The sequence below is a fragment of the Bos taurus genome, chromosome 21, assembly GCF_002263795.3.
Source record: "Bos taurus isolate L1 Dominette 01449 registration number 42190680 breed Hereford chromosome 21, ARS-UCD2.0, whole genome shotgun sequence".
Lineage (NCBI taxonomy): Eukaryota > Metazoa > Chordata > Mammalia > Artiodactyla > Bovidae > Bos > Bos taurus.
The window spans coordinates 6,107,188-6,132,239 of record NC_037348.1 but is presented as its reverse complement, the minus strand read 5'-3'; the positions used below and the strand labels follow the sequence as shown (position 1 = coordinate 6,132,239).

The 25,052-nt window shown below is 39.6% G+C and overlaps 1 protein-coding gene across 2 annotated transcripts in view; it reads right to left on the bottom strand.

Moving 5' to 3' along the window:
- CERS3 (ceramide synthase 3) overlaps positions 1 to 25,052 on the bottom strand; it is a 170,185-nt gene that overhangs the window by 106,893 nt on the left and 38,240 nt on the right. For both annotated transcript variants that reach the window (XM_059879159.1, NM_001099389.1), the window contains 2 exon segments: positions 14,747 to 14,864; positions 7,283 to 7,401 (listed from right to left, as the gene is read on the bottom strand). In XM_059879159.1, coding sequence (XP_059735142.1) covers positions 7,283 to 7,401; positions 14,747 to 14,864 — 237 coding nt within the window.

Below are 25,052 nucleotides of genomic sequence, written 5' to 3'. Positions count from 1 at the left end.
GCATGCTTAGTCATGTTGGACTCCTTGTGACAGCATGGACTATAGCCTGCCAGGCTCCTTTATCCATGAAACTTTCCAGGCAAGAATATTGGAGCAGGTTGCTATTCCTCTTCCTCTTCACCCCAAGGACTGAACCTGCATCTCTTATGTCTCCTGCAAGCTACCCCTCGCCTAAGGTCAGGGGCGGCGACCAAGACGAGCTACCCCACGCCCGAGGTCAGGAGGGGCAGCTGTGAGGAGATACCCCTTGTCCAAGGTAAGGAGCAGTAGCTGCACTTTGCTGGAGCAGCCCTGAAGAGATACCCCACATCCAAGGTAAGAGAAACCCAAGTAAGACAGTAGGTGTTGCAAGAGGGTATCAGAGGGCAGACACACTGAAACTATAATCACAGGAAACTAGCCAATCTGATCAAATGGACCACAGCCTTGTCTAACTCAATGAAACTAAGCGATGCCGTGTGGGGCCACCCAAGACGGGCGGGTCATGGTGGAGAGGTCTGACAGAATGTGAGCCACTGGAGAAGGGAATGGCAAACCACTTCAGTATTCTTACCTTGAGAACCCCATGAACAGTATGAGAAGGCAAAATGACAGGATACTGAAAGGGGAACTCCCCGGGTTGGTAGGTGTCCAATATGCTACTGGAGATCAGAGGAGAAATAGCTCCAGAAAGAATGAAGGGATGGAGCCAAAGCAAAAACAATACCCAGTTGTGGATGTGACTGGTGATAGAAGCAAGGTCCAATGCTGTAAACAGCAATATTGTATATGAACCTGGAATTGGAAGTGGTCAAACAGGAGATGGCAAGAGTGAACATAGACATTCTAGGAATCAGCGAACTAAAATGGACTGGAATGGGTGAATTTAACTCAAATGACCATTATATCTATTACTGTGGGCAAGAATCCCTTAGAAGAAATGGGAGTAGCCATCATGGTCAACAAAAGAGTCCGAAATGCAGTACTTGGATGCAATCTCAAAAACAATAGAATGATCTCTTCGTTTCCAAGGCAAACCATTCAATACTGGGGTAATCCAAGACTATGCCCTAACCAGCAACGCTAAAGAAGCTGAAGTTGAACGGTTCAATGAAGACCTACAAGACCTTTTAGAACTAACACCCCCAAAAGATGTCCTTTTCATTATAGGGGATTGGAATGCAAAAGTAGGAAGTTAAGAAACACCTAGGGTAACAGGCAAATTTGGCCTTGGAGTTAGGAATGAAGCAGGGCAAAGGCTCATAGAGTTTTGCCAAGAGAAAGCACTGGTCATAACAAACACTCTCTTCCAACAACACGAGAGAAGACTCTACACATGGACATCACCAGAAGGTCAACACCGAAATCAGATTGATTATATTCTTTGCAGCCAAAGATGGAGAAGCTCTATACAGTCAGTAAAAACAAGACCAGGAGCTGACTGTGGCTCAGATCATGAACTCCTTATTGCCAAATTCAGACTTAAATTGAAGACAGTGGGGAAAACCACTAGACCGTTCAGGTATGACCTAAATGCAATCCCTTATGATTATACAATGGAAGTGAGAAATAGATTTAAGGGACTAGATCTGATAGACAGAGTGCCTGATGAACTATGGATGGAGGTTCGTGACACTGTACAGGAGACAGGGATCAAGACCATTCCCATGGAAAAGAAATGCAAAAAAGCAAAATGGCTGTCTGGTGAGACCTTAAAAATAGCTGTGAACAGAAGAGAAGCGAAAAGCAAAGGAGAAAAGGAAAGATATAAGCATCTGAATCCAGAGTACCAAAGAATAGCAAGGAGAGATAAGAAAGCCTTCCTCAGCGATCAATGCAAAGAAATAGGGGAAAACAACAGAATGGGAAAGACTAGAGATCTCTTCAAGAAAATCAGAGATACCAAGGGAACATTTCATGCAAAGATGGGCTCGATAAAGGACAGAAATGGTATGGACCTAACAGAAGCAGAAGATTTTAAGAAGAGGTGGCAAGAATACACAGAAGAACTGTACAAAAAAGAGCTTCACGACCCAGATAATCACTATGGTGTGATCACTGACCTAGAGCCAGACATTCTGGAATGTGAAGTCAAGTGGGCCTTAGAAAGCATCACTACGAACAAAGCTAGTGGAGGTGATGGAATTGCAGTTGAGCTATTTCAAATCCTGGAAGATGATGCTGTGAAAGTGCTGTACTCAATATGCCAGCAAATTTGGAACACTCAGCAGTGGCCACAGGACTGGAAAAGGTCAGTTTTCATTCCAATCCCAAAGAAAGGCAATGCCAAACAATGTTCAAACTACCGCACAATTGCACTCATCTCACACGCTAGTAAAGTAGTGCTAAAAATTCTGCAAGCCAGGCTTCAGCAATACGTGAACTGTGAACTTCCAGATGTTCAAGCTGGTTTTAGAAAAGGCAGAGGAACCAGAGATCAAATTTCCAACATCTGCTGGATCATCGAAAAAGCAAGAGAGTTCCAGAAAAACATCTACTTCTGCTTTATTAACTATACCAAAGCCTTTGACTGTGTGGATCACAATAAACTGTGGAAAATTCTGAAGAAGATGGGAATATACCAGACTACCTGACCTGCCTCTTAAGAAACCTGTATGCAGGTCAGGAAGCAACAGTTAGAACTGGACATGGAACAATAGACTGGTTCCAAATAGGAAAAGGAGTACATCAAGGCTGTATATTGTCACCTTGCTTCTTTAACTTCTATGCAGAGTACATCATGAGAAATGCTGGGTTGGAAGAAGCACAGGCTGGAATCAAGATTGCTGGGAGAAATATCAATAACCTCAGATATGCAAATGACACCATACTTATGGCAGAAAGTAAAGAGGAACTAAAGAGCCTCTTGATGAAAGTGAAAGAGGAGAGTGAAAAAGTTGGCTTAAAGCTCAACATTCAGAAAATGAAGATCATGGCATCTGGTCCCATCACTTCACGGGAAATACATGGGAAACAGTGGAAACAGTGTCAGACTTTATTTTGGGGGGCTCCAAAATCACAGCAGATGGTGATTGCAGCCATGAAATTAAAAGACGCTTACTCCTTGGAAGAAAAATTATGACAAACCTAGATAGTATATTGAAAAGCAGAGATATTACCTTGCCAACAAAGCTCGGACTAGTCAAGGCTGTGGTTTTTCCAGTGGTCATGTATGGATGTGAGAGTTGGACTGTGAAGAAAGCTGAGTGCCAAAGAATTGATGCTTTTGAACTGTGGTATTGGAGAAGACTCTTGGGAGTCCCTCGGGCTGCAAGGAGATCCAACCAGTCCATCCTAGAGGAGATCAGTCCTGGATGTTCATTGGAAGGACTGATGCTGAGGCTGAAACTCCGATACTTTGGCCACCTCATGCGAAGAGTTGATGCATTGGTAAAGACTCTGATGCTGGGAGGGATTGGGGACAGGAAGAGAAGGGGACGACAGAGGATAAGATGGCTGGATGGCATCACTGACTCGATGGACATGAGTTTGAGTGAACTCCGGAGTTGGTGATGGACAGGGAGGCCTGGCGTGGTGTGATTCATGGGGTCACAAAGAGTCAGATACGACTGAGTGACTGAACTGAACTGAAGTTTCCTGAGACTTCTAAAATGCCTGGGGCTAGGTATGTCTTGCTATGTTTCCTGTAGCACATCTCATAGATGAGGGGAAAAAGTGCGGTCCCTACACAATTAAAGAGCTTTGCATTTTGCTTTAATTTATTTATTTGATCCATAATAACTTTTAATAGTTCACTGACATAGGAAATTTGTGAATTCCTATGTCCTGCTAAACAATAAGGTAAAGCTTAAATTTTATTTGTGGGTTCACTTCAGTCTCCTAAATACACTGTACTGCTTCTTGTCTTTGCCTTACTTAAAATATGCTGCCCTCAAATCACGCTTTCTTTTCTTGTGGAAATCTGACCCATCCCTCAAGGTCCAGCTTGTGCCTGACCTCTAGAAAGCTTTTGTCTAGTGTATCCAGCCCTGCTGACCCCATCTCCTCTGAATGTGCAGAGTACATCTGAACATGACGATAGACTGTGTGCCATATATAGACTATGTGCAGACCGTGTGCTATGGTCTGGATGGAATGGAACGACAGATGTTGTAGTTTCATAAGTGATAGTGTTATCTCCCTGATTAGTTGCTTTGGGCCAGTGACATACTTTCCACTTCTACTTCCCTCTTAAAATCTACATGTCCACAGGGTCTAGGATAGTTCTACATACTATGAAGATGGTCCACACAACCCTCTGCATTGCCTGATGATTGATAATGGCAACTCATAATTCCCTTCCCTAACCTGAAATTTGTGGCTGACTCTTGGTGGACTCACTGACAGCCAGACTCCCAATGTTGGACTCTTCTGACCCAGTTACTTGACATGTGGGGGCCCCTGCTTCTGAGAGGTCAGCATTAGGTAGCAGGGGCCACACAGGAGTCAGAATATCTGAGGGCAATTAGATATGTGCAGTTTCTCATTTCTCAAACAAGGCTAGCCCCACTTGCCCTGACTTCCCCACACTGTGAGAGGCAGGAAGGATCAAACCAAGATTATTTACAAACTGTAAGGCACTATGATTTATAAGAAATTACCATACTCCTTCACTGGAATATGATTCAGCTCTGGGAGAGACATAGTCCCTGCTTGGTACTTTATTTAAGATAAAGAGTCATTTGCTAGAGAGGATAAATGATAACAGAAAAACAGGAAGATATAAAGTGAAACCAGTTTCACTTTGTAGTTTTTTGTAGTGATCGTCAAGAGAGATTCACCTGGGCCAAGCTGACATAGTGGCAACCCAATATTAACTAATCTCGCAAGGGCTAAAACTCAGAGATAAACAGAAAACAAACCAGGTCATACACCTCCAGCTACTGTGGGAAAGGCAACAGTAAGCCCATGATGAGAAAAAAAAAAAAAGTTTATTGCCGGGAGCCAGTATGGGAGCTCCCATCCATGACAAAGGTCATGCGAAGAGGATCTGACATGCAAAGGCGAATCAGAACTCGAGAGGCCCCCTGGACCTGCCCGAGCATCTACCCCAAAACCAAAATCTGTCTGTTTTACTATTTCACGACTTTCACCAACTCTTCTGACATTAACGGGGGGCTATCCCCAACCACCTTTCTCTGAAGAAAATCAACTTAGAGCTCTAGTTAATAAGTCTCCTGGGCATAATAGGAGTGTTTCAATTCAAACCCCTCTGATGACTTTCTAGCTTGCCTGACAGGTTTGTTCGGACTCCTGCAGCTACGCATGTGATTGCTCACAGCCTCCCAACCATGAGAGGCACAGGAAGCTTAAGATATTCTAACAATGCAGAGCTTCTCAGAGAATTAAAATTGTTAGAATAGAACTAGTAGAGGATTTCTTTCTTGAGCTGATGCTTGCTGCCAAGTTTCCACATCCCTTACCTACTGTGTCCCTGGGAGTGTATTGATTAATATAGTTGGTATATAGAAATGTAAGTAGTAGCTTTAATGTTTGTAACCTTGGACCCTTGAGTTAATTCTTTTCTTGTTATAGCCCACCACACTTTTGCCCCATAGGAATGCAACTTTATCTAATGCTTTCGGAGGGTGGCACCTGACTTTAGAATAATCACCTTTAGAGAAAATAAGTTTTCTGATTGACTAACCATTATTTAGAAGAAAGGGTCATAAAATGTTAACAGGCCTCCTGGCCAGAAGATGATGTAAATCACCTAAAGCCTTTGCATATGATAAGTTTGCAGAAAGAAAGCCTGGCTTCTATATAGAGTCAAGGACTGCTGACCTTGCATGATTCTACACCCCTTATTATCCTTAATGCACAACTTGAGGTATAAAAGCTACTTTGGAAAATAAAGTTGTGGGCCATGCTCATCAAGCTTGGTCTCCCATGTCGTTCTTTCTTGTTTCCTTTTCTCTCCTTTTCTTCTCTGTTCTTCCTTCAGGATGACTAATTTGGAGTGCAGGGGCCCTCTGAGACCACTTATTTGCCCCAGCTTCTAAGACCCACTCGAGAAGGTGCCTAAGGTGGGGCACTTTCCGCGATTTGAGAGGGCGCCTGTGGCCTCCGTGGTCAGTGCAAACCTGATATCATAGGTTTTATTGGCTTTCTGTGTAAACCAATTAGTTCATGCCTCTGATCTCTCTGCTGTGCTATCCTTTTCGCCAAAGCCATCCTCCCGAGGGAATCCATGGATCCAACCGGGGCTGGACCCCAGCAGTTTATCTCGAAGACACTATGAAGAATTGATCTGTGCCTCTAAATATACATCACCAGTCTCACAGTTGAATGACTGTACTCAGGAATGTATAGGTAGTTAAAGAAAGTCATTTAAGTTTAGCCTCTCACAGGTTTGATTTCTTTGAGAGTCTTATACCAAATCCCTATCTGGTGATTTGATAATTTGATAATTTGGTGATTTGATACCAAATCCCCATCAAAACAAATCTGATGAAAGTCATTAGGCAATCTTAGGACCTTAAGAAATAGGCAAAATGAAAGAATGCTATTGGTATGTAGAATTTGGCATCACACACAACCCAACTAATATTTATTGGTCTGGATGTAAAGAAGAACAACAAAGTAATAGCAATGACCTAGACCCTCGTTTTGGCACAGGTGTCAGTTTTTGCCACCAAGGGAGTGACCTAAAGTACTATAATACTCTGAAGAAGAGGAAAAAGCAGAATTTTAATAAAGCCAAAAATAAGTGTGATACAGTCACACTGCCCTCGGAATGTATCTGAAGTAGCCAGCTATGCAAAAACTCTATGTGGTGCCCAGTCCATCCAGACCTCCTGCTAAACTGGTGGGGAAACCGAGAGGAACTGTTGTCCAGTCCACAAGCAGGAGTAGGGTAAGAGTCAAGTTGAGACAGAAAGAAGTCCTCTCCACCAGTACTGAGAGAAGAGGACAGCGCCCTCTCAGACCTTCTCCGCTCTTATAATGTGACAGAATAACTACAGTGTGATTGGAAACAGGCGATAGTCTGGTGAGCAGGGCCAAGTGCTACCCTAGAAAAGATAAACACCAGTTAAGACATTTTTATGATTTTTCTGGACTTCAAGATAAGTATATAATATATCTCCTGTTTAACTGAGACAGCTCATATCTTACCTTGTTTGATAAAGAAGGAAAGTGAAGCACAAGAGGTGGATGAGTGGCTAGTATCAAACTCTTGATTGGTAAGTGATAGAGCAGGCTCAAACCCTTCTGCTGCTGCAACCTCAGGATTCTTTCTGAGATGACTTTTCTGCTCCATACAAAATGGTACCATTTGAAAAGTTTTAACTATCCTTCTTACCAAGATTCCTGGAATTTCTTCATCCTGCAAGGCCTATCTTGATTCTGCCGTCTCCTAAACCATCTTTCAACCTGGCGCTCTGTCAAGTTACACTTCTTTGCCAGTCCATAAATATCAGTCTGAAAGGGGATGAAACAAATGAGTGAGTGCTTAAGAGCAGAGTAGGCTGGCTTGCAAGCAAGAGACACTGAGACCGAGTTACAAGCATTTGTGGAGATGAGAGAGATTCTGCATTAAACCTTGGGCCAGTGCATTTACCCCTTTTGTTCATGTAATCACACACACCCATCCCAAAACAGAGAGAATGTTAATTCCCAGAAAACTCAGTTGCTAAGAAAGACCAATTCTCCATAAGTTGGTAGCAACCCATACATTCAAGTTCCATACATGGCTTACTTCTTCAGCCAATTTTATTTAGGGCCTCCTAGGTTCCACGTAGAGTAGTATAGTTTAAGATGTTAATCAAACCCAATCTCTGTATTTTTTCCTGTGAGAAAAATGGGACTCCAAGAGTTTTAACAGCTTGTCCAAGACCTAAAACTAGTAGCAAAGTGAGGATATGACCTTAGGCTCCTGCCCTTTCTGTCATTTCATACAATGTTTCTAATAGATCCAAAACTTTCACATTTAATCATATGCACAGCCCATTTTGGAGAAGGAAATGGCAACCCACTCCAGTATTCTTGCCTGGAGATACCATGGACAGATGAGCCTGGCTGGCTACAGTCTACAGGGTTGCACAGAGTCAGACATGACTTAGCGACTAAACAACAACAGCCGCATGTTTTAAACCAACCTTAAATAATTCCAATTGTAAAAAATAAGGATTGCAGATTATAATAATGATGACTGCTTCTCTTCTGGAAGGCAGAAGTTGCAGGTTATGGTTTACAATTGAAAACAATGTGGATGATAGATTTGCTCAAAGATAACAAATGTGAAGTTCTCCCAGGGCCAAACAAGAACCCCAAATGACTGACAGAAGCAGCTCTGCTTCCTAGTGGTATTTTAAGCTGCGTTCTTTCAACACGGGCATGTTTTATATGCTAGACCTACAGTACTTTCCACTTCCACAAGGAAATAAGCTCTGTAATTTTTTTGAGATACCAGTCTTCTTGATCTCTCAGTTTGCAATGCTGAGTACAAGAAATATTTCAGTTTACTCCTAACTTAATGCATGTTCAGTAGCTTCAGTCGTATCTGACCAGGCCCCTCTGTCCATGGGATTCTCCAGGCAAGAACACTGGAGTGGTTGCCATTCCCTTCTCCAGGGGATCTTCCCGACCCAGAGATAACCGCAAGCCTATTACTTAATCTGAAGAGAAAGAAAGCAAAACAAAATATAGACAAGACATATTATACTGTTTCCCTGTAAACTGTCATCTCTAATACTATTATTTTACAGGCCAAGGTTTCACCTCCTGTTCTATGTTGTTTTGGTTTGTTTTTGTGTTTTTGATGGCCCTAAATTGGCAGCTATTCATGGGTGAGTATTTTCTGCGGGCATTGTGCTTGGCACCGAAGATCTGAATGAACAAGATTAGCATTTATGGGGCCTCCCCTTCATGAGGTAAAGTCTGTCTGGTAAGGAAGTCAGAAAATGCAACAAAGAATTCTAATAAATTATGATGAGCACTGAAAGAGGGGAAGGTCAGGGTACCATGGGACCTAACTTCATGTAGGCAATTCCTGGAAGTTATACTTATGCTAAACCCTGAAAAATGTCCCAAGAAGGAGAAGCTGAAGAAGGGAAGTGTCCTGGCAGCATGTGAGGTCCTCTGGGGATGAGAGCACAGAGGAGCTGGGAGTACTCAAAGGACAGAAAGAGGTCTTACAGGGTAGAAACATACAGACAGGTGAGGAGGAAAGATGTGGTCAGGGCCACCGCAAGGAGGACCTTGCCTGGAATTATCTGAATTTATCTTCAAAATGTGTGCATTTTGAAGGCTTCCTCTTGCAGTGTGTAAAGTATGAAGCACCAGGAATGAGTGGAGGTGGAGACAGTGTTTACTTTGCCCTATTATCCCTGACCTCTCTCAATGAGGTCCGCACGGCAAGGACCTCACACTCCAGATGGGACAAGTCTGGAGGTCTGATTCCACTCTCCCAGGCAGCACCAAACTTGTCACAGCCCTATCGCAGGAGGAGAGAACACGGAAGGTTTTGAGGCAACAGAATGCAGTAGGAATGGAAGGGAACTAAAAACAGAAGATTGAGTTCTGCTACTTCCTAGCTCTGCAGCCTTGAGCTGTGTACTCTGACCCACTGTGGAAAATGGGGCATTGACAATGAGTGGTTGCCTCTTGTCTCGTGGGAATGATTTAGGATCTTGGGGCTCTATCTAATCATCTATCATGTGCTACATCAATGCTAGAGATTATGGCTGAACACAGAAAGGAGACCATAGACTGAAAATCATTTCAAAAAATATATTCCTCTACTCCTAAAATAACTTGTAAGCTTGAATAGATTCCCCCAAACAGAAGATATAATTCAAATCCTACTGCTTGCTCCATAGCAGAACATATTCTGAAACGCAGCAGCGCTATATTCTGTACCCTCTGAGACTGAAGGGCTCTGGGTCCAACTTGATTGTTTTAAAAGTTTTATTCATTTGATCATTCACAAATGTTTACTGAGCCTCTACTCACTAGTGCCAGTCCCTATTCTAGGCACTGGAGATTCAGCACAAGTCCCTGTTCTCACACTAGAATTTTCCCAGATCTGAGAACAATACAATTTTACTACCTCATCATTTCTACAGATACCTGATGAATAAATGCATCTAGAAGATGGTAATCAACATGATTTGAAGCATTTTTCCTGATTAGGAGCACAGATGAATCTAATTCAAAATCTTGACAACACTGGCCTCATATATCTACAATATTATTGGGATAGAAGTCCTCTTGCAAACAGAAGTCTTTAGTAGTATTTTGTTATTAATATATGAAACAAACATTTATTGAACACCTGCTAGGTACAGAAAGTTGTGTTAAGATATTATGGGAATACCAACAAGCATACTTGGGAAACTACTGATGTTCCCTTGGGATAATTAATGTTGGGAAGATATATTTGAGAATGTTCCTGTAGAAGTCTACATGATAGGTATAACATATGAATAATAAGAGCTGACCTTGACTGTGTGCCAGGCAGTATTCTAAGTACTCAATTCAATCCCTGAATTGAGAGTCCTATGAGGTAACTGCTGTTAACACACTCAGTTCACAGAGGTGGACACTGAGGCAGAGGGGTTAATCTGCTCACCTTCACATACAGTCTGTTCTCACAATTCGTGTTTTTAGCCTGGACACTACAGAGAATGTGTCTGTGGAAGGGAAAGGCTCTCAGACAGAACCTAGAAGAGAAGCTGCTGCTGCTGCTAAGTCGCTTCAGTCGTGTCCAACTCTGTGCGATGCCATAGATGGCAGCCCACCAGGCTCCCCCGTCCCTGGGATTCTCCAGGCAAGAACACTGGAGTGGGTTGACATTTCCTTCTCCAATGCATGAAAGTGAACAGTGAAAGTGAAGTCGCTCAGTCGTGTCCTACTCTTAGCGACCCCATGGACTGCAGCCTACCAGGCTCCTCCGTCCATGGGATTTTCCAGGCAAGAGTACTGGAGTGGGTTGCCATTGCCTTCTCCAGAAGAGAAGCAGTGTGGCCTAAAATGGAGCCATAAGGCCTGGCTACTTGATGCAAAAACCAACTCTCTGGGACCATAGAGGAGCCACTCAACCTCTTTGTCTATCACATGTCTCACCCATAAAATAAAGTGGACTAGAGAGCTACAGAGCCTTTTGCTCTAAACATGTTTGAATCCATGGTTGAGACAAGCTAGCAACCTGGAATGCCTCTATGGACCCTTCTCCAACTATGGACCACAATACCTGCTATATGTCAGTCTTACGTTTTCTTTAAATTACCTTTCAGAACTACACATTCATTTGTTCTGCAATAGTTCTCATTGTGTTCTTGCAGAGGAAATGGGCTAGTTAATAAGTTCTGCTGTTCTTTCATTTTACCAACAGTAGGAAAAATGATCCGTTGGCCAGAGCTATTGGTATGTTATCATGATTCTCTCTTTGAATTTCATCTTGAAATTGTCATGGAGATACACATAGAGAGAGACGTACAGATATATAAACAGTGGGCACACAGCTGCACATACACAGTCACAAAGAAGTGTGTGAAACACAGAACAAAACTCTCAGTGGCAGTTCACATGTATAGCTTTTTGGACCTCATCAATACCATGTTATATCCTCTGTGCTAACCAGCATAGAATTGATACTGTGTATCTGAAATGTTTTTGTTTTTTTGGTGCAGTCTGTAGCAGCTGAAGAAGAATCCTCGATTTGTGTCTTCAGTTGTCTTAATAAAGTCACGTTACATACCTGTATTACCACTGCAGTGCCCTGTGACTACGGACTTGAAATACTTTGTTAGAGGTGATACCCACCCATTCCTTGAACCAGCACAATTTTTTTAGTCTTCCTAGCAACTTGTCTTACCTCAGCTATAAATTAAGCAAAAATGCTGTCTATGTGACATTGGCCAAGCTAATGTGTGGGAATATTGTGGTATCATTTTGTTTCCACATCTGAAATCACTATTAAGTCATCTACTTTGCCTTCTTCTACTATATTCTATCTTCCTAAGTTCTAGTACTTTTATTCTACGGGCATTTTACTGGCCAACTTGTTGTCATCTTGATCTGTTATACAAATACTACCTTGATTTTGTAATCTATGCACAATATAAATTAGATGTTTTGCTTATGTCCCTTCATCTTCATAGTTTAGTAGAGGAAGCTTTCTAACACTTGGGGGTTGATATATAACATTTCTTCTATTACCTGATGCAAATGTCCAAATTATAACTTACTACCATACTGTATTGTCAACTGAACTAGAATAATTACTTACAAACATAGCTCCAGCCTCTGAAATACATTTTCAACATCCTGTACACAGTTAAAGACATCATGTAGGCATATTAGAAGCAGCACTTGACAGGGAGTCCCGGGCCAGGGTCCAGGTTTGGATTCAGCCATTAATTAGCTGCATGACCTAGGACAGGTCCTCTGTTGACCTTAGTTTCCTCATCTCAATGTGTAAAGAAGAAAGATGACCTAATCGCTAAATTTCTTTCAGCTTTTCTTCACTTTTCTTTAACTGTCAGGTGGCTAATTTATCTTCATAGCTGAGAAATTTGATAAGAGCCAAATTTTCTACATAGACCTTGAGCCTCGGTATATACACCCATCATGACATATCAACAAGCTAAATGATACACGCCCATCAACATTGACTAAATCTGACCAAATGTTCTAAGCCCTTTTAATTGACTTTTTTGACAAAACTTCTTAAATAGAATTCTTTTGAAGTTCCTTTGACCTCTATCTAACTTTGGGGTGCTTCTGAGGGCCCCTGAAACATCCCAAAGAGAGATATTAAACTGTGTTTATTTGGTTAAAATACATGAAAAATATTATCAAATGAGTAATAAATCCTCTCATGTTATAATGTACTATAAATATTACCAATATAGATATCCTAGAAATTATATAGAGGTCTTAACATTCTGATATGTTCTGGTATTTTATGAAAAACCTGATGACTTCACTAAAGTTAACAAAGGACTGAATGAACCAGCAAATATGCTTATAACTTTTATGGTTTCTATCTGAAAAATTACAGGTTTGAATCTTGTGTTTCCCAGGAGTAGGGAAAACCTTCCTTTCAAACTAATTATGAAAATAGTTTGGTAAAATTATACGTTATAAACAAGACAATTATATTTTTTATCTGACTCCTTCAGAAATTTGAAACTCTTAGGTTTCCAGTAAGTTTATCAAATGAGTTAGGAAGGTTATCTCACTAACAGCTACAAAAATCTCAAGGAATTTTTGAGACCTTAAAAAGGGAAGAATTCACCTAGATTTGTTAGGCAAAATCTGTGATAAGCCTTTTGTGTGAGTTTCCCAGCCCTGTTTTATTTTAAAAGTTCAGTCTGAGACTCTATAAATGTTTCAGCAATATAAAAAGTCTATGATCAATTATGGTTATATAAATCATCAGACCAAAATTAGTGAGAACAGACCTATTTTGCAAACAAACTAGCTTTAATTTGGTTATATTTGATAAAAATGAGGGTAACTTTAGGGAGAAAAAGATGTTTCAATAACTGTTAAATCCCAGTTTTAAATAAATAAATAAATAAAATTATTCTCAGATAATAATTATTAGTTGTTCTCAGATAGAAACAAAGGATAATAAGGATTCTCTAAGAGAGTCCTAACTTTTCATAAACACAACTAAATAACTTCCCCTCTACAAAACGTAAAATGATGCTTAAGCATTATTATCACCAGAGGTAACAGCAGTATTTAGGTGAATGACTTCAGTCTTTTAGAGCAGGTAGAAATAAAGAACACACAGAGATGGCTTGTCAGACTGTCCTCTTTTTAGGAAAAAAAAAAGGCACATACAGAAGCTGATGGCAGACAAGTTAGAGACAGTGCCGCTAGCCATGAATAATTCTGTACGTGATGCCTGGTGCTATGTGGTCAGATTTCAATATGCTCATTTGTGCAGGGAGCCCGCCAGACCAGTGACAGAAAGTGTCATAGAAGACGCAAGTGAATTCAGCAGACAAGTTCAGGACTTTAAAAATCTATCTATCCTAAAACCACATTAGTACATATTTTTGACTTAAAATTACTAGTGAGAGATGTCTGTATTTGTCGGAGAGAGTGTGCCACTTTTGGAGAAGTTTTTATTTCATCTCATTTAAATGTGGGGTATAATGAAACTAGACTTGCCTGGACACTACTATTTCTACATAACCTTTACGTTAAAGTCTTTTTCTGTGGTGTAAACATGCAGTGCACTGTAACATTTCATCAAGTACATCTTGTGTAGAGAAGAGAATTGTGATTCTCCTAAGGATTCCATCCCTGGGGAGTGGGCAGGAGCACAGACTATTTCTGAGTATTTTGAAGCCGTGGATAAAATAAAGGGTTATATTCAGGAAAGCCACCCCAAGGGACACTTTTGTAATGTGTGCCCTGTGTACTGACAGTGTCACAGTCATCAAAAGTGTCAGGTATGGGCTACTCTGCCTTAATAATGATCCATTTTCATTGGTATACTTTGTATATATCCTACCATTGAAAATTAAATTTTGATCTTTATACCCAAATTGTCAGTGTTCAACACTAGTTAAATGTTACTTTATATCATTATAAATGTATTTTTTATATTGTATATTATTATTGTGTCACTTTATATTATGCTCAGAATGCTTTATAACTTATCAACAGAGGAAAAAATCCAAATGAAACAAATTATTTGCTGCTCAACTGAAACTAACTTTTTGCATAGATGAGGTAAGCAACAGATGATGGAAATATTAAGAAAGGAGATTTTAAAATCCCAAAACAAAGAATTCGTACTTACTTGAGATGGTTTCTTTGTGGAATGTTTGAAAAAATTCTCTAAAACAGAATTTGGTATAATCTTCTTTCGAACTTCCTCTTTAATGCCAAATGTTTTTGCTAGAGGTGAAGCAATAAACCTATGAAAATGTAAACAAAAGAAAGAGTCAGAAATGGCTGAGAAACTAACACTTGCTTTTCAAGTTCAAAATCTGAGACTGAATCCACAATGTCCTCAGCAAAGTCAAGCTGTAACTTTAGATTCCAAATGAAAGATAAGTCATTAGACTACCTAGAGCCAAAATCTGCCTTACAGAAATTCAAAGAGCAAAATTTGAGATTTTTATACAAGCAATAACTTAAAATACAAAATACACTTGACTAAACATATGGAGGTGAGGGGTGCTAACAGTGCAGTGAAAATCCTCCTCATATAGCTTATAGTCAGCCCCTAGGTAAGTGGTTCCTCCGTATTCAAGGTTTTACATCCATGGGTTCAACCAACTGTAGATTTAGCACTGTAGTATTTACTACTGTAAAAAATCTGCTTACAAGTGGACCCTGCAGTTCAAACCCTTGTTGTTCAAGGGTCAACTGTACTTGAAGTGAAATGAAGTGAAGTGAAGTCGCTCAGCCGTGTCCAACTCTTTGCAACCCCGTGGACTATAACCCACCAAGCTCCTCCATCCATGGGATTCTCCAGGCAAGAATACTGGAGCGGGTTGCCATTTCCTTCTCCAGGGGATCTTCCCAACCAGGGATTGAACCCAGGTCTCCTGCATTGCAGGCAGATGCTTTAACCTCTGAGCCATAAACTCAAATACATTTATATGTAATATCCAGGAACCAAGATAAACCATTCTATTTAGTTTCATTTTTAAGACTACTAAAGATTAAGATAAATGTTTTGTTATTATTTTCTTTGGTGATATTACCTTAAAGAAATTATTATGTCCCCTATTTAAAGTTCTAACTAATGAAAAATAGCATGACTCTTGAGTAAATACTTAACAATGGGATTGATAGGTTGTATGGCAAGTATACACTTAACTTTATAAGAACTTAGTGAATGTTTTCCAAAGCGTCTATACTATTTTACATTTCCATCAATAATGTGCCAGAATTCCAGTTATTCCATATCTCTGCCAGTAGTTGGTATTGCCAGTCTTTTTAATTTTAGCAATTCTACTGGGTGTGTAGTGGCTTTTATTGATTTTATATTCTAATTTCTATTATTTCTTAATTTCTGCTTGTTATAAATTCAGTTTGCTTTTTTCCCTGGTTTATTAAGGTAGAAGGTTAGATTACTGATTTGAGATCTTTTTTCTTTTTAAATATATGTGGTTATAGCTATAAATGTCCTAGTAAGCACTGCTTTTGCTGAATCCCATAAGTTTTGGTATGGTGCTTTCTTTTTCATTCATCTTATAGGATTTTCTAGTTTACCTGTGATTTCTCTTCTGACCCATAGGTTATTAGAAGTATACTGTTTAATTTCCATATATTTGCTGATTTCTCTCTTTTTTAAAATTTTATTTTATTTTTAAACTTTACAATATTGTATTAGTTTTGCCAAATATCGAAATGAATCCACCACAGGTATTCATTTGTTCGGCATCCTGAACACTCCTCCCTCCTCCCTCCCCATACCATCCCTCTGGGGGATGTCCCAGTGCCCCAGCCCCAAGCATCCAGTATCGTTCCTTCTGTTATGGACTTCTAATTTAATTCAATAGTGGTCAGAAAACATACCTTGTATGATTTCCATCCTCTCACTTTTATTGAGATTAGTTTTAAGGCCTAACACATGGTCTATTCTGGAGAATGTTCCTCGTGCACATGAGAAGAATGTGTATTCTGCTGTTATTGGTGATGTGCTCTACAGATGTGTTAGGTTTAGTTCAGTTATAACACTGATCGAGTCTATTTCTTTGTTGATTTTCTGCCTAGTTGTTCTATCCATTATTGAAAATGGGGTATTGAAGTTTACAACTATTATTGTTGAATTGTTTATTTCTCCTTTCAATTCTGTTTGCTTCATGTTTTGGGGACTATGTTGCTAGGTACATATACGTTTATAATTGTTATATCATCTTGATATGTTTACCCTTTTATAGTATAAAATATCCTTTGTTTCCAGCAACTATTTAAAGGATGTTAAACTGTCTGGTATTAGTATAGCCAAGGACAGAGGAGCCTGGAGGGCTGCAGTCCATGGAGTCGCAAAGAAACGGACACAACTTAGTAACTAAACAACAACGATAAAGTATAGCCATCCCAGCTCTCTTTTGGTTATTGCTAGCATGATATATTGGAGAAGGCAATGGCACCCCACTCCAGTACTCTTGCCTGGAAAATCCCACGGAGGGAGGAGTCTGGGAGGCTGCAGTCCGTGGGGTCACTAGGAGTTGGACACGACTGAGCGACTTTCCTTTCACTTTTCACTTTCATGCACTGGAGAAGGAAATGGCAACCCACCCCAGTGTTCTTGCCTGGAGAATCCCAGGGACGGGGGAGCCTGGTGGGCTGCCGTCTATGGGTTCGCACAGCGTTGGACACGACTGAAGTGACTTAGCTTAGCTTAGCATGATATATATTTTTTCATTCTTTCACTTTCAACCTATTTATGTCTTTGAACTTAAAGTGAGTCTTTCATAGAAATTATATATTTGGATCATATATTAATATTTCTATCCAGTCCTCCTATCTATGTCTTTTAGTTGGAGTATTTATTTCATTTACATTTAATGTAAATTACACTTAATTACTGATAAAACAGGATTTATATCTGCCACTTTGCTACTTACTTTCTATACAGCTTATGATTTTTTGTTTCTCTATCCTTCCATTATTATCTTCTCTGTGTTAAACAGATATTTTCTAGTGTATTCTTTTAATTCCTTCTCTTTTTTTATTATTTTTAAAAATCATCTTCTTAGTGGTTCATCTCGGGATTACCTAGGGATTATAATTAACATCTTAATTTATAATTTTCTAATTCATATTAATAGTAAAACAGTTTAAGCACTATACAAAACTCCATTACCTCCCCTCTCTGCACTGCTACTGTCATATAAATTATGTACTTATAAATTGTGTTCTCATCAACAGACATTTATGATTATTACTTTATGCAGCTGTCTTTCAAATCAGATAGGAGTAAAACATATTACCAAAAAAATGCATTTATTCTTTTTATTTCTTATGTGGGTCCTTTATTGGTGCTCTTTATTTCTTCATGTGGATTCAAGTTACTGTCTGCATCCTCTGCTTTCAGTCAGTAGAACTCCCTTTAGTATTTCTCATAGGGCAGGTCTGCTTAGCAACAAATTCTTCCAGTTTTTGCTTATCTGGAAATGTCTTATTTTCTCTCATTTTGAAGGATAATTTTGCTTGGTTGACAGTTTTTTTTTCTTGTTATTTGTCCTCCTACTGCCTTTGGCTTCCACGGTTGCTGATGAGAAATCAACTCAATCTTATCACAGATCACTGTTATGTGATAATATGCTTCTCTCTCCTTGCTTTCAAGATTCTATCTTTCAACAGTTTGCTTATGATATATCTAGATATGAATTTCTTTAATTAAGCTTATTCCTCTTGGAGTTTGGTTAGCTTCCCAAATTACAGATTAATGTGTGTCATCAGATTTGGGGAAATTTTAGCCACTTATTTCTTCAAATATTTTCTATCCTGTTCATTTCCTCCTCTTCTTCTGGAATTCCCATTATATATATGTTGTTATGCTTCATCAGGGCCCACAGGTCTCTGAGGCTCTTCATTTTTCTGTATTCTTTTTATTTTCTGTTCCTTAGACTGCTGACTCTTTCTTCTCCCTGCCCAAAAATGCTGTTAAGGCCCTCCAGTGAATTTTTAATATGAGTTATTATACTTAACAAGTCCCAAATTTCTATTTGATTTCTTTTTATAATCTATAATTTTATCTCTTTACTGATATTCTTAAGTTAGTGAGACATTTCTTTCCTTAGTTTTTAAGCATGGTTTTCACTAGTTCTTTGAACATTTTCAAAATAGTTGACTTAAAGTCTTGTCTAATAAGTTTAACATCCAGGCTTTGTAGGTGACACACTCAGTTGACTGCTGGTTTTTTTCCCTGTGTATGAGCTATACTTTCTTATTTTGTTGCATGTCATAATTTTTGCTTAAAAGTAGACATGCTTACTAATATAATGTGGCAACTCTGGAAATCAGAATATCCCCCTCTTCAGAGTTTATTGTTGTTCGTGCTGTTTGTTGTTGTCCATTTGTTTTTTACTTTTAAAATCCGATCTGTAAAGTCTATATTCTTTATGTGTGAGCACTAAAGTCTTTATTAGGTTAGCTTAGTGGTCTACTAACAACTAGACAGAGATGTCCTTAAATGTCTGGAACCAATAAATCTTCCAGTGTTTGCTAAGGGGCTCGTGTACACTTCAGGGCACACCTTTAACACTCAACCAGGCAGTGGACAACTTTGCCTTAGCCTTCACTTCCTGTTTGCAAAAGCCTTAAGGTCATCCAGAGGTGAGAGCTTTGGACTCACTTCTAGATCATACTTCTTGATCATGTGGGTTGCCCTGAGCATGGCCAAAGCTCTACAAATTCAAGTGGCCTTCTAACTTCCAAGAGTATGTCAGAGCTTTTCAAAATGCCCTATGGACATATTTCCCAGCTTGTCTTTTAAAAAGGAAAGCTTTTTGTTTATTGTTTGACCCATTAATTATGCACTACCCTCAGTTCAGTTCAGTTCAGTTCAGTCACTCAGTTGTGTCCAACTCTTTGCCATCCCATGGACTGCAACACACCAGGCTTCCCTGGCCATCACCACATCCTGGAGCTTCCTCAAATTCATGTCCATAAACTCAGTGATGTCATTCAACCATCTCAGCCCCTGTTGTCCCCTTCTTCTCCTGCCTTCAGTCTTTCCCAGCATCAAGGTCTTTTCCAATGAGTCAGCTTCCCATCAGGTAGCCAAAGTATTGGACCTTCAGCTTCAGCATCAGTCCTTCCAATGAATATTCAGGACTGATTTCCTTTAGAATAGACTGGTTGGATCTCCTTGCAGTCCAAGGGACTCTCAAGAGTCTTCTCCAACATCAGAGTTCAAAAGCATCAATTCTTTGGTGCTCTGCTTTCTTTATAGTCCAGCTCTCACATCCATACATGACTACTGGAAAAACCATAGCTTTGACTAGACAGACCTTTCTCGGCAAAGTAATGTCTCTGCTGTCTAGGCTGGTCATAGCTTGGAGCCCAAGAAAATTAAGTCTGTCACTGTTACCACTGTTTCCCCATCTATTTCCCATGAAATGATGGGACCAGATGCCATGATCTTAGTTTTCTGAATGTCGAGTTTTAAGCCAACTTTCTCATTCTCCTCTTTTACTTTCACCAAGAGGCTCTTTAGTTCATCTTCACTTTCTGCCATAAGGGTGGTGTCATCTACATATCTGAGGTTACTGATATTTCTCCTGGCAATCATAATTACAGCTTGGGCTTCATCCAGCCTGACATTTCACATGATGTACTCTGCACAGAAGTTAAATATGCAGGGCGACAATATACAGCCTTGTTGTACTCCTTTCCTAATTTGGAACCAGTCTGTTGTTCCATGTCCTGTTCTAACTGTTACTTGTTGACCTACATACAGATTTCTCAGGAGGCAGGAACAGTGGTTTGGTATTCCCATCTCTTCAAGAATTTTCCAGTTTGTTGTGATCCACACAGTCAAAGACTTTGGTGTAATCAATAAAGCAAATGTAGATGTTTTTCTGGAACTCTCTTGGTTTTTGATGATCCAATGGATATTGGCAATTTGATCTCTGGTTCCTCTGCCTTTTCTAAATGCAACTCAAACATCTGGAAGTTCATGGGTCATGTACTGTTGAAGGCTGGCTTGGAGAATTTTGAGCATTACTTTCTAGCATGTGAGACGAGTACAACTGTGCGGTAGTTTGAACATTCTTCGGCATTGCCTTTCTTTGGGATTGGAATGAAAACTGACTTTTTCCAGTCCTGTAGCCGCTGCTGAGTTTTCCAAATTTGCTGGAATATTGAGTGCAGCACTTTCACAGCATCATTTTTCAGGATTTGAAATAGCTCAACTGGAATTCCATCACCTCTACTGGCTTTGTTCATAGTGATGCTTCCTAAGGCCACCTTGACTTCGCATTCCAGGATGTCTGGCTCTAGGTGAGTGATCATACCATCGTGGTTATCTGGGTCATGAAGATCTTTTTGTATAGTTCTGTGTATTCTTGCCACCTCTTCTTAATATCTTCTGTTTCTGTTCAGATCAGATCAGATCAGTCGCTCAGTCGTGTCCGACTTTGCGACCCCATGAATCGCAGCATGCCAGGCTTCCCTGTTCATCACCAACTCCCAGAGTTCACCGAGACTCACATCCATCAAGTCAGTGATGCCATCCAGCCATCTCATTCTCTGTCGTCCCCTTCTCCTCCTGCCCCCAATCCCTCCCAGCATTAGAGTCTTTTCCAATGAGTCCACTCTTCGCATGAGGTGGCCAAAGTACTGGAGTTTCAGCTTTAGCATCACTCCTTCCAGAGAAATCCCAGGGCTGATCTCCTTCAGAATGGACTGGTTGGATCTCCTTCAGAATGGACTGGTTGGATCTCCTTGCAGTCCAAGGGTCTCTCAAGAGTCTTCTCCAACACCACAGTTCAAAAGCATCAATTCTTCGGTGCTCAGCCTTCTTCACAGTCCAACTCTCACATCCATACATGACCACAGGAAAAACCACAGCCTTGACTAGACGAACCTTTGTTGGCAAAGTAATGTCTCTGCTTTTGAATATGCTATCTAGGTAGGTCATAACCTTCCTTCCAAAGAGTAAGCGTCTTTTAATTTCATGGCTGCAGTCACCATCTGCAGTGATTTTGGAGCCCCAAAAAATAGTCTGACACTGTTTCCACTGTTTCCCCATCTATTCCCCATGAAGTGATGGGACCGGATGCCATGATCTTTGTTTTCTGAATGTTGAGCTTTAAGCCAACTTTTTCACTCTCCTCTTTCACTTTCATCAAGAGGCTTTTGAGTTCCTTTTCATTTTCTGCCATAAGGGTGGTGTCATCTGCATATCTGAGGTTATTGATATTTCTCCCAGCAATCTTGATTCCAGCTTGTGTTTCTTCCAGTCCAGCGTTTCTCATGATGTAGTCTGCATATAAGTTAAATAAGCAGGGTGACAATATACAGCCTTGACGAACTCCTTTTCCTATTTGGAATCAGTCTATTGTTCCATGTCCAGTTCTAACTGTTGCTTCCTGACCTGCATACAAATTTCTCAAGAGGCAGATCAGGTGGTCTGGTATTCCCATCTCTTTCAGAATTTTCCTAAGTTAATTGTGATCCACATAGTCAAAGGCTTTGGCATAGTCAATAAAGCAGAAATAGATGCTTTTCTGGAACTCTCTTGCTTTTTCCATGATCCAGCAGATGTTGGCAATTTGATCTCTGGTTCCTCTGCCTTTTCTAAAACCAGCCTGAACATCTGGAAGTTCACGGTTCACATATTGCTGAAGCCTGGCTTGGAGAGTTTTGAGCATTACTTTACTAGCATGTGAGATGAGTGCAATTGTGCGGCAGTTTGAGCATTCTTTGGCATTGCCTTACTTTGGGATTGGAATGGAAACTGACCTTTTCCAGTCCTGTGGCCACTGCTGAGTTTTCCAAATTTGCTGGCATATTGAGTGCAGCACTTTCACAGCATCATCTTCCAGGATTTGGAATAGCTCAACTGGAATTCCATCACCTCCACTAGCCTTGTTCGTAGTGATGCTTTCTAAGGCCCACTTGACTTCACATTCCAGGAAGTCTGGCTCTAGGTCAGTGATCACACCATCGTGATTATCTGGGTCATGAAGATTTTTTTTGTACAGTTCTTCTGTGTATTCCCACCATCTCTTCTTAATATCTTCTGCTTCTGTTAGGTCCATACCATTTCTGTCCTTTATCGAGCCCATCTTTGCATGAAATGTTCCTTTGGTATCTCTGATTTTCATGAAGAGATCTCTAGTCTTTCCCAGTCTGTTGTTTTCCTCTATTTCTTTGCATTGATCGCTAAAGAAGGCTTTCTTATCTCTTCTTGCTATTCTTTGGAACTCTGCATTCAGATGTTTATATCTTTCCTTTTCTCCTTTGCTTTTTGCTTCTCTTCTTTTCACAGCTATTTGTAAGGCCTCCCCAGACAGCCATTTTTCTTTTTTGCATTTCTTTTCCATGGGGATGGCTTCTGTTAGGTCCATACTATTTCTGTCCTTTATTGTGCCCACCTTTTCATGAAATGTTCCCTTGGTATCTCTAATTTTCTTGAAGAGATCTCTAGTTTTTCCCATTGTATTGTTTTAATCTATTTGTTTGCATTGATCTCTGAGGAAGGCTTTCCTATCTCTCCTTGCTATTCTTTGGAACTCTGCATTCAAATGGGCATATCTTTCCTTTTCCACTACCCTCAGGCAGTTCCAAAGTTAATCAATTATCTCTAATTGTTTCAGACAAGTACCCCTTCTCTCCCCAAGGGAAAAGGGAAATAAAGACAGTTTATGAGTAATGTCCTTTCAAGGAACCAACAGACAGGTCAGAGAATGACAATTCTCTGGGAATGATGGTTTGAAGGAGCTCCAACTCTGTTCTGCTTCCTTCAGTGGTTACCAGGCTGCTGGTTTCCATTGAAATTGTGGGTTGTTGGTTTTTCAAAGCTATCAGAGAGGAGGAAAGGTAAGGATAGAAATAGGGCAAGTTAAAATGCCACAAAGCTTGCTGCTCTTTCCAACAGTCAGCTGTTTTTTTTCAATAACACTCTCTGGATTGCTGCAAGCCTCTGGTTAATTCTGAATTCTGAAAAGTTAATTTGACAGTTTTTGCTAGTTTCCTGATGTTAGGAAGGAGAAAATTTTCAGAGATCCTTACTCTGACATTTTCGTTAACTTCCAGTGCATAGTGGTTTTACTTTGCATTTTGGTAATGATTAATGGTATTGAACATCTTCTATGTGTTTACTTGCTATTAATATCTCTTTTGGTGAGATTGCTGCTCCAACTTTCGGCCATTTAAAAAAATCAGGTCTTTTCGTCTGTTATTGAGTTATGAGTTCTTTACGCATTCTGACTTTAAGTCCCTCATCAAATATATACAAAATGTCTTGTATAGATTTTCTAAACTGACTTACCACTCCATTTTATCGACATCTTTTAAAAATAACTATTAATGCATTTTTACATATCATACAATTCATCATATCAAGTATACTATTCAGTGATTTTTTTCTCAGTAAATTTACCAAGTTGTACAATTATTACCATGAATCAGCTTTAGAAAATTTTCATAATTCCAATATAATACCTCATATATATTTACTTTAATCCCTGCTCCCTGTCAATCCTGTCACAGGCAATCACTACTCTACTTTCTGTCTTTATAACGGCCTTTTCTGGATATTTAATGTAATAGAATCATATAATTTGTGGTTGCTTGTGCCTGGCTTCTTTCATTGAGTAATGTTTTTGAGATCCATCAATGTATCTGGATGCATTTGAAGTTCATTCATTTTTATTGCCAAATAATCTACTGTACAGATTTATATTTGCATTAACAATGCCTTCTGAAGAACACTTTTGCTATTTACCAGGAGAAATAAAAGCATATACCTACACAAATTCTTCTACTCAAATGTTCACAGAAGCTTTATTCGTAATAGGCCAAAGCTATAAACAATCCAAATTTCCATACTAGTTAAAGGATAATAAATTTCAGGATAGCAATATGTTGAAAAGACTACTCAGCAATGACAAAGAATCACTGATACATATAATAACATGAAAAAAAAAAAACCTCAAAAGCATTATGCTAAGTGAAAGAAATCAGACATAAAAGACTATAATCTATATGATTCCATCTATAAGAAATCCTAGAAAAAGGAAAATTATACTGACAAAGCATTTTAGTGATTGCAAGGAGGCAGTAGGTAGGAAGAGAATTAACTACACAGGGTACAGGGATGTTTTCAGCCAATTGAAATCTTCTACATCATAACTGTGGTGATAGTTACATGCATTTGTCAAAATGCATCAAATTTCAGATGAACTTTCTTATATGTAAATCATACCTCAGTAAAGCTGATTAAAAATCACATGTCCCTATTTTTCCCTTAGGTCTAACAAAGGCTCCATTGTCTGATAGGTCAGGCTATTCTAGTATTCAGAACTTTCTGTATGTAATTAAATGCTGGAAATTTAGTTATGAATGATCATTTAGCCCTTAAATTCATTTTTATAACCATGGAATTGAATAAAAAATTTCCTAGGGATTTCCCT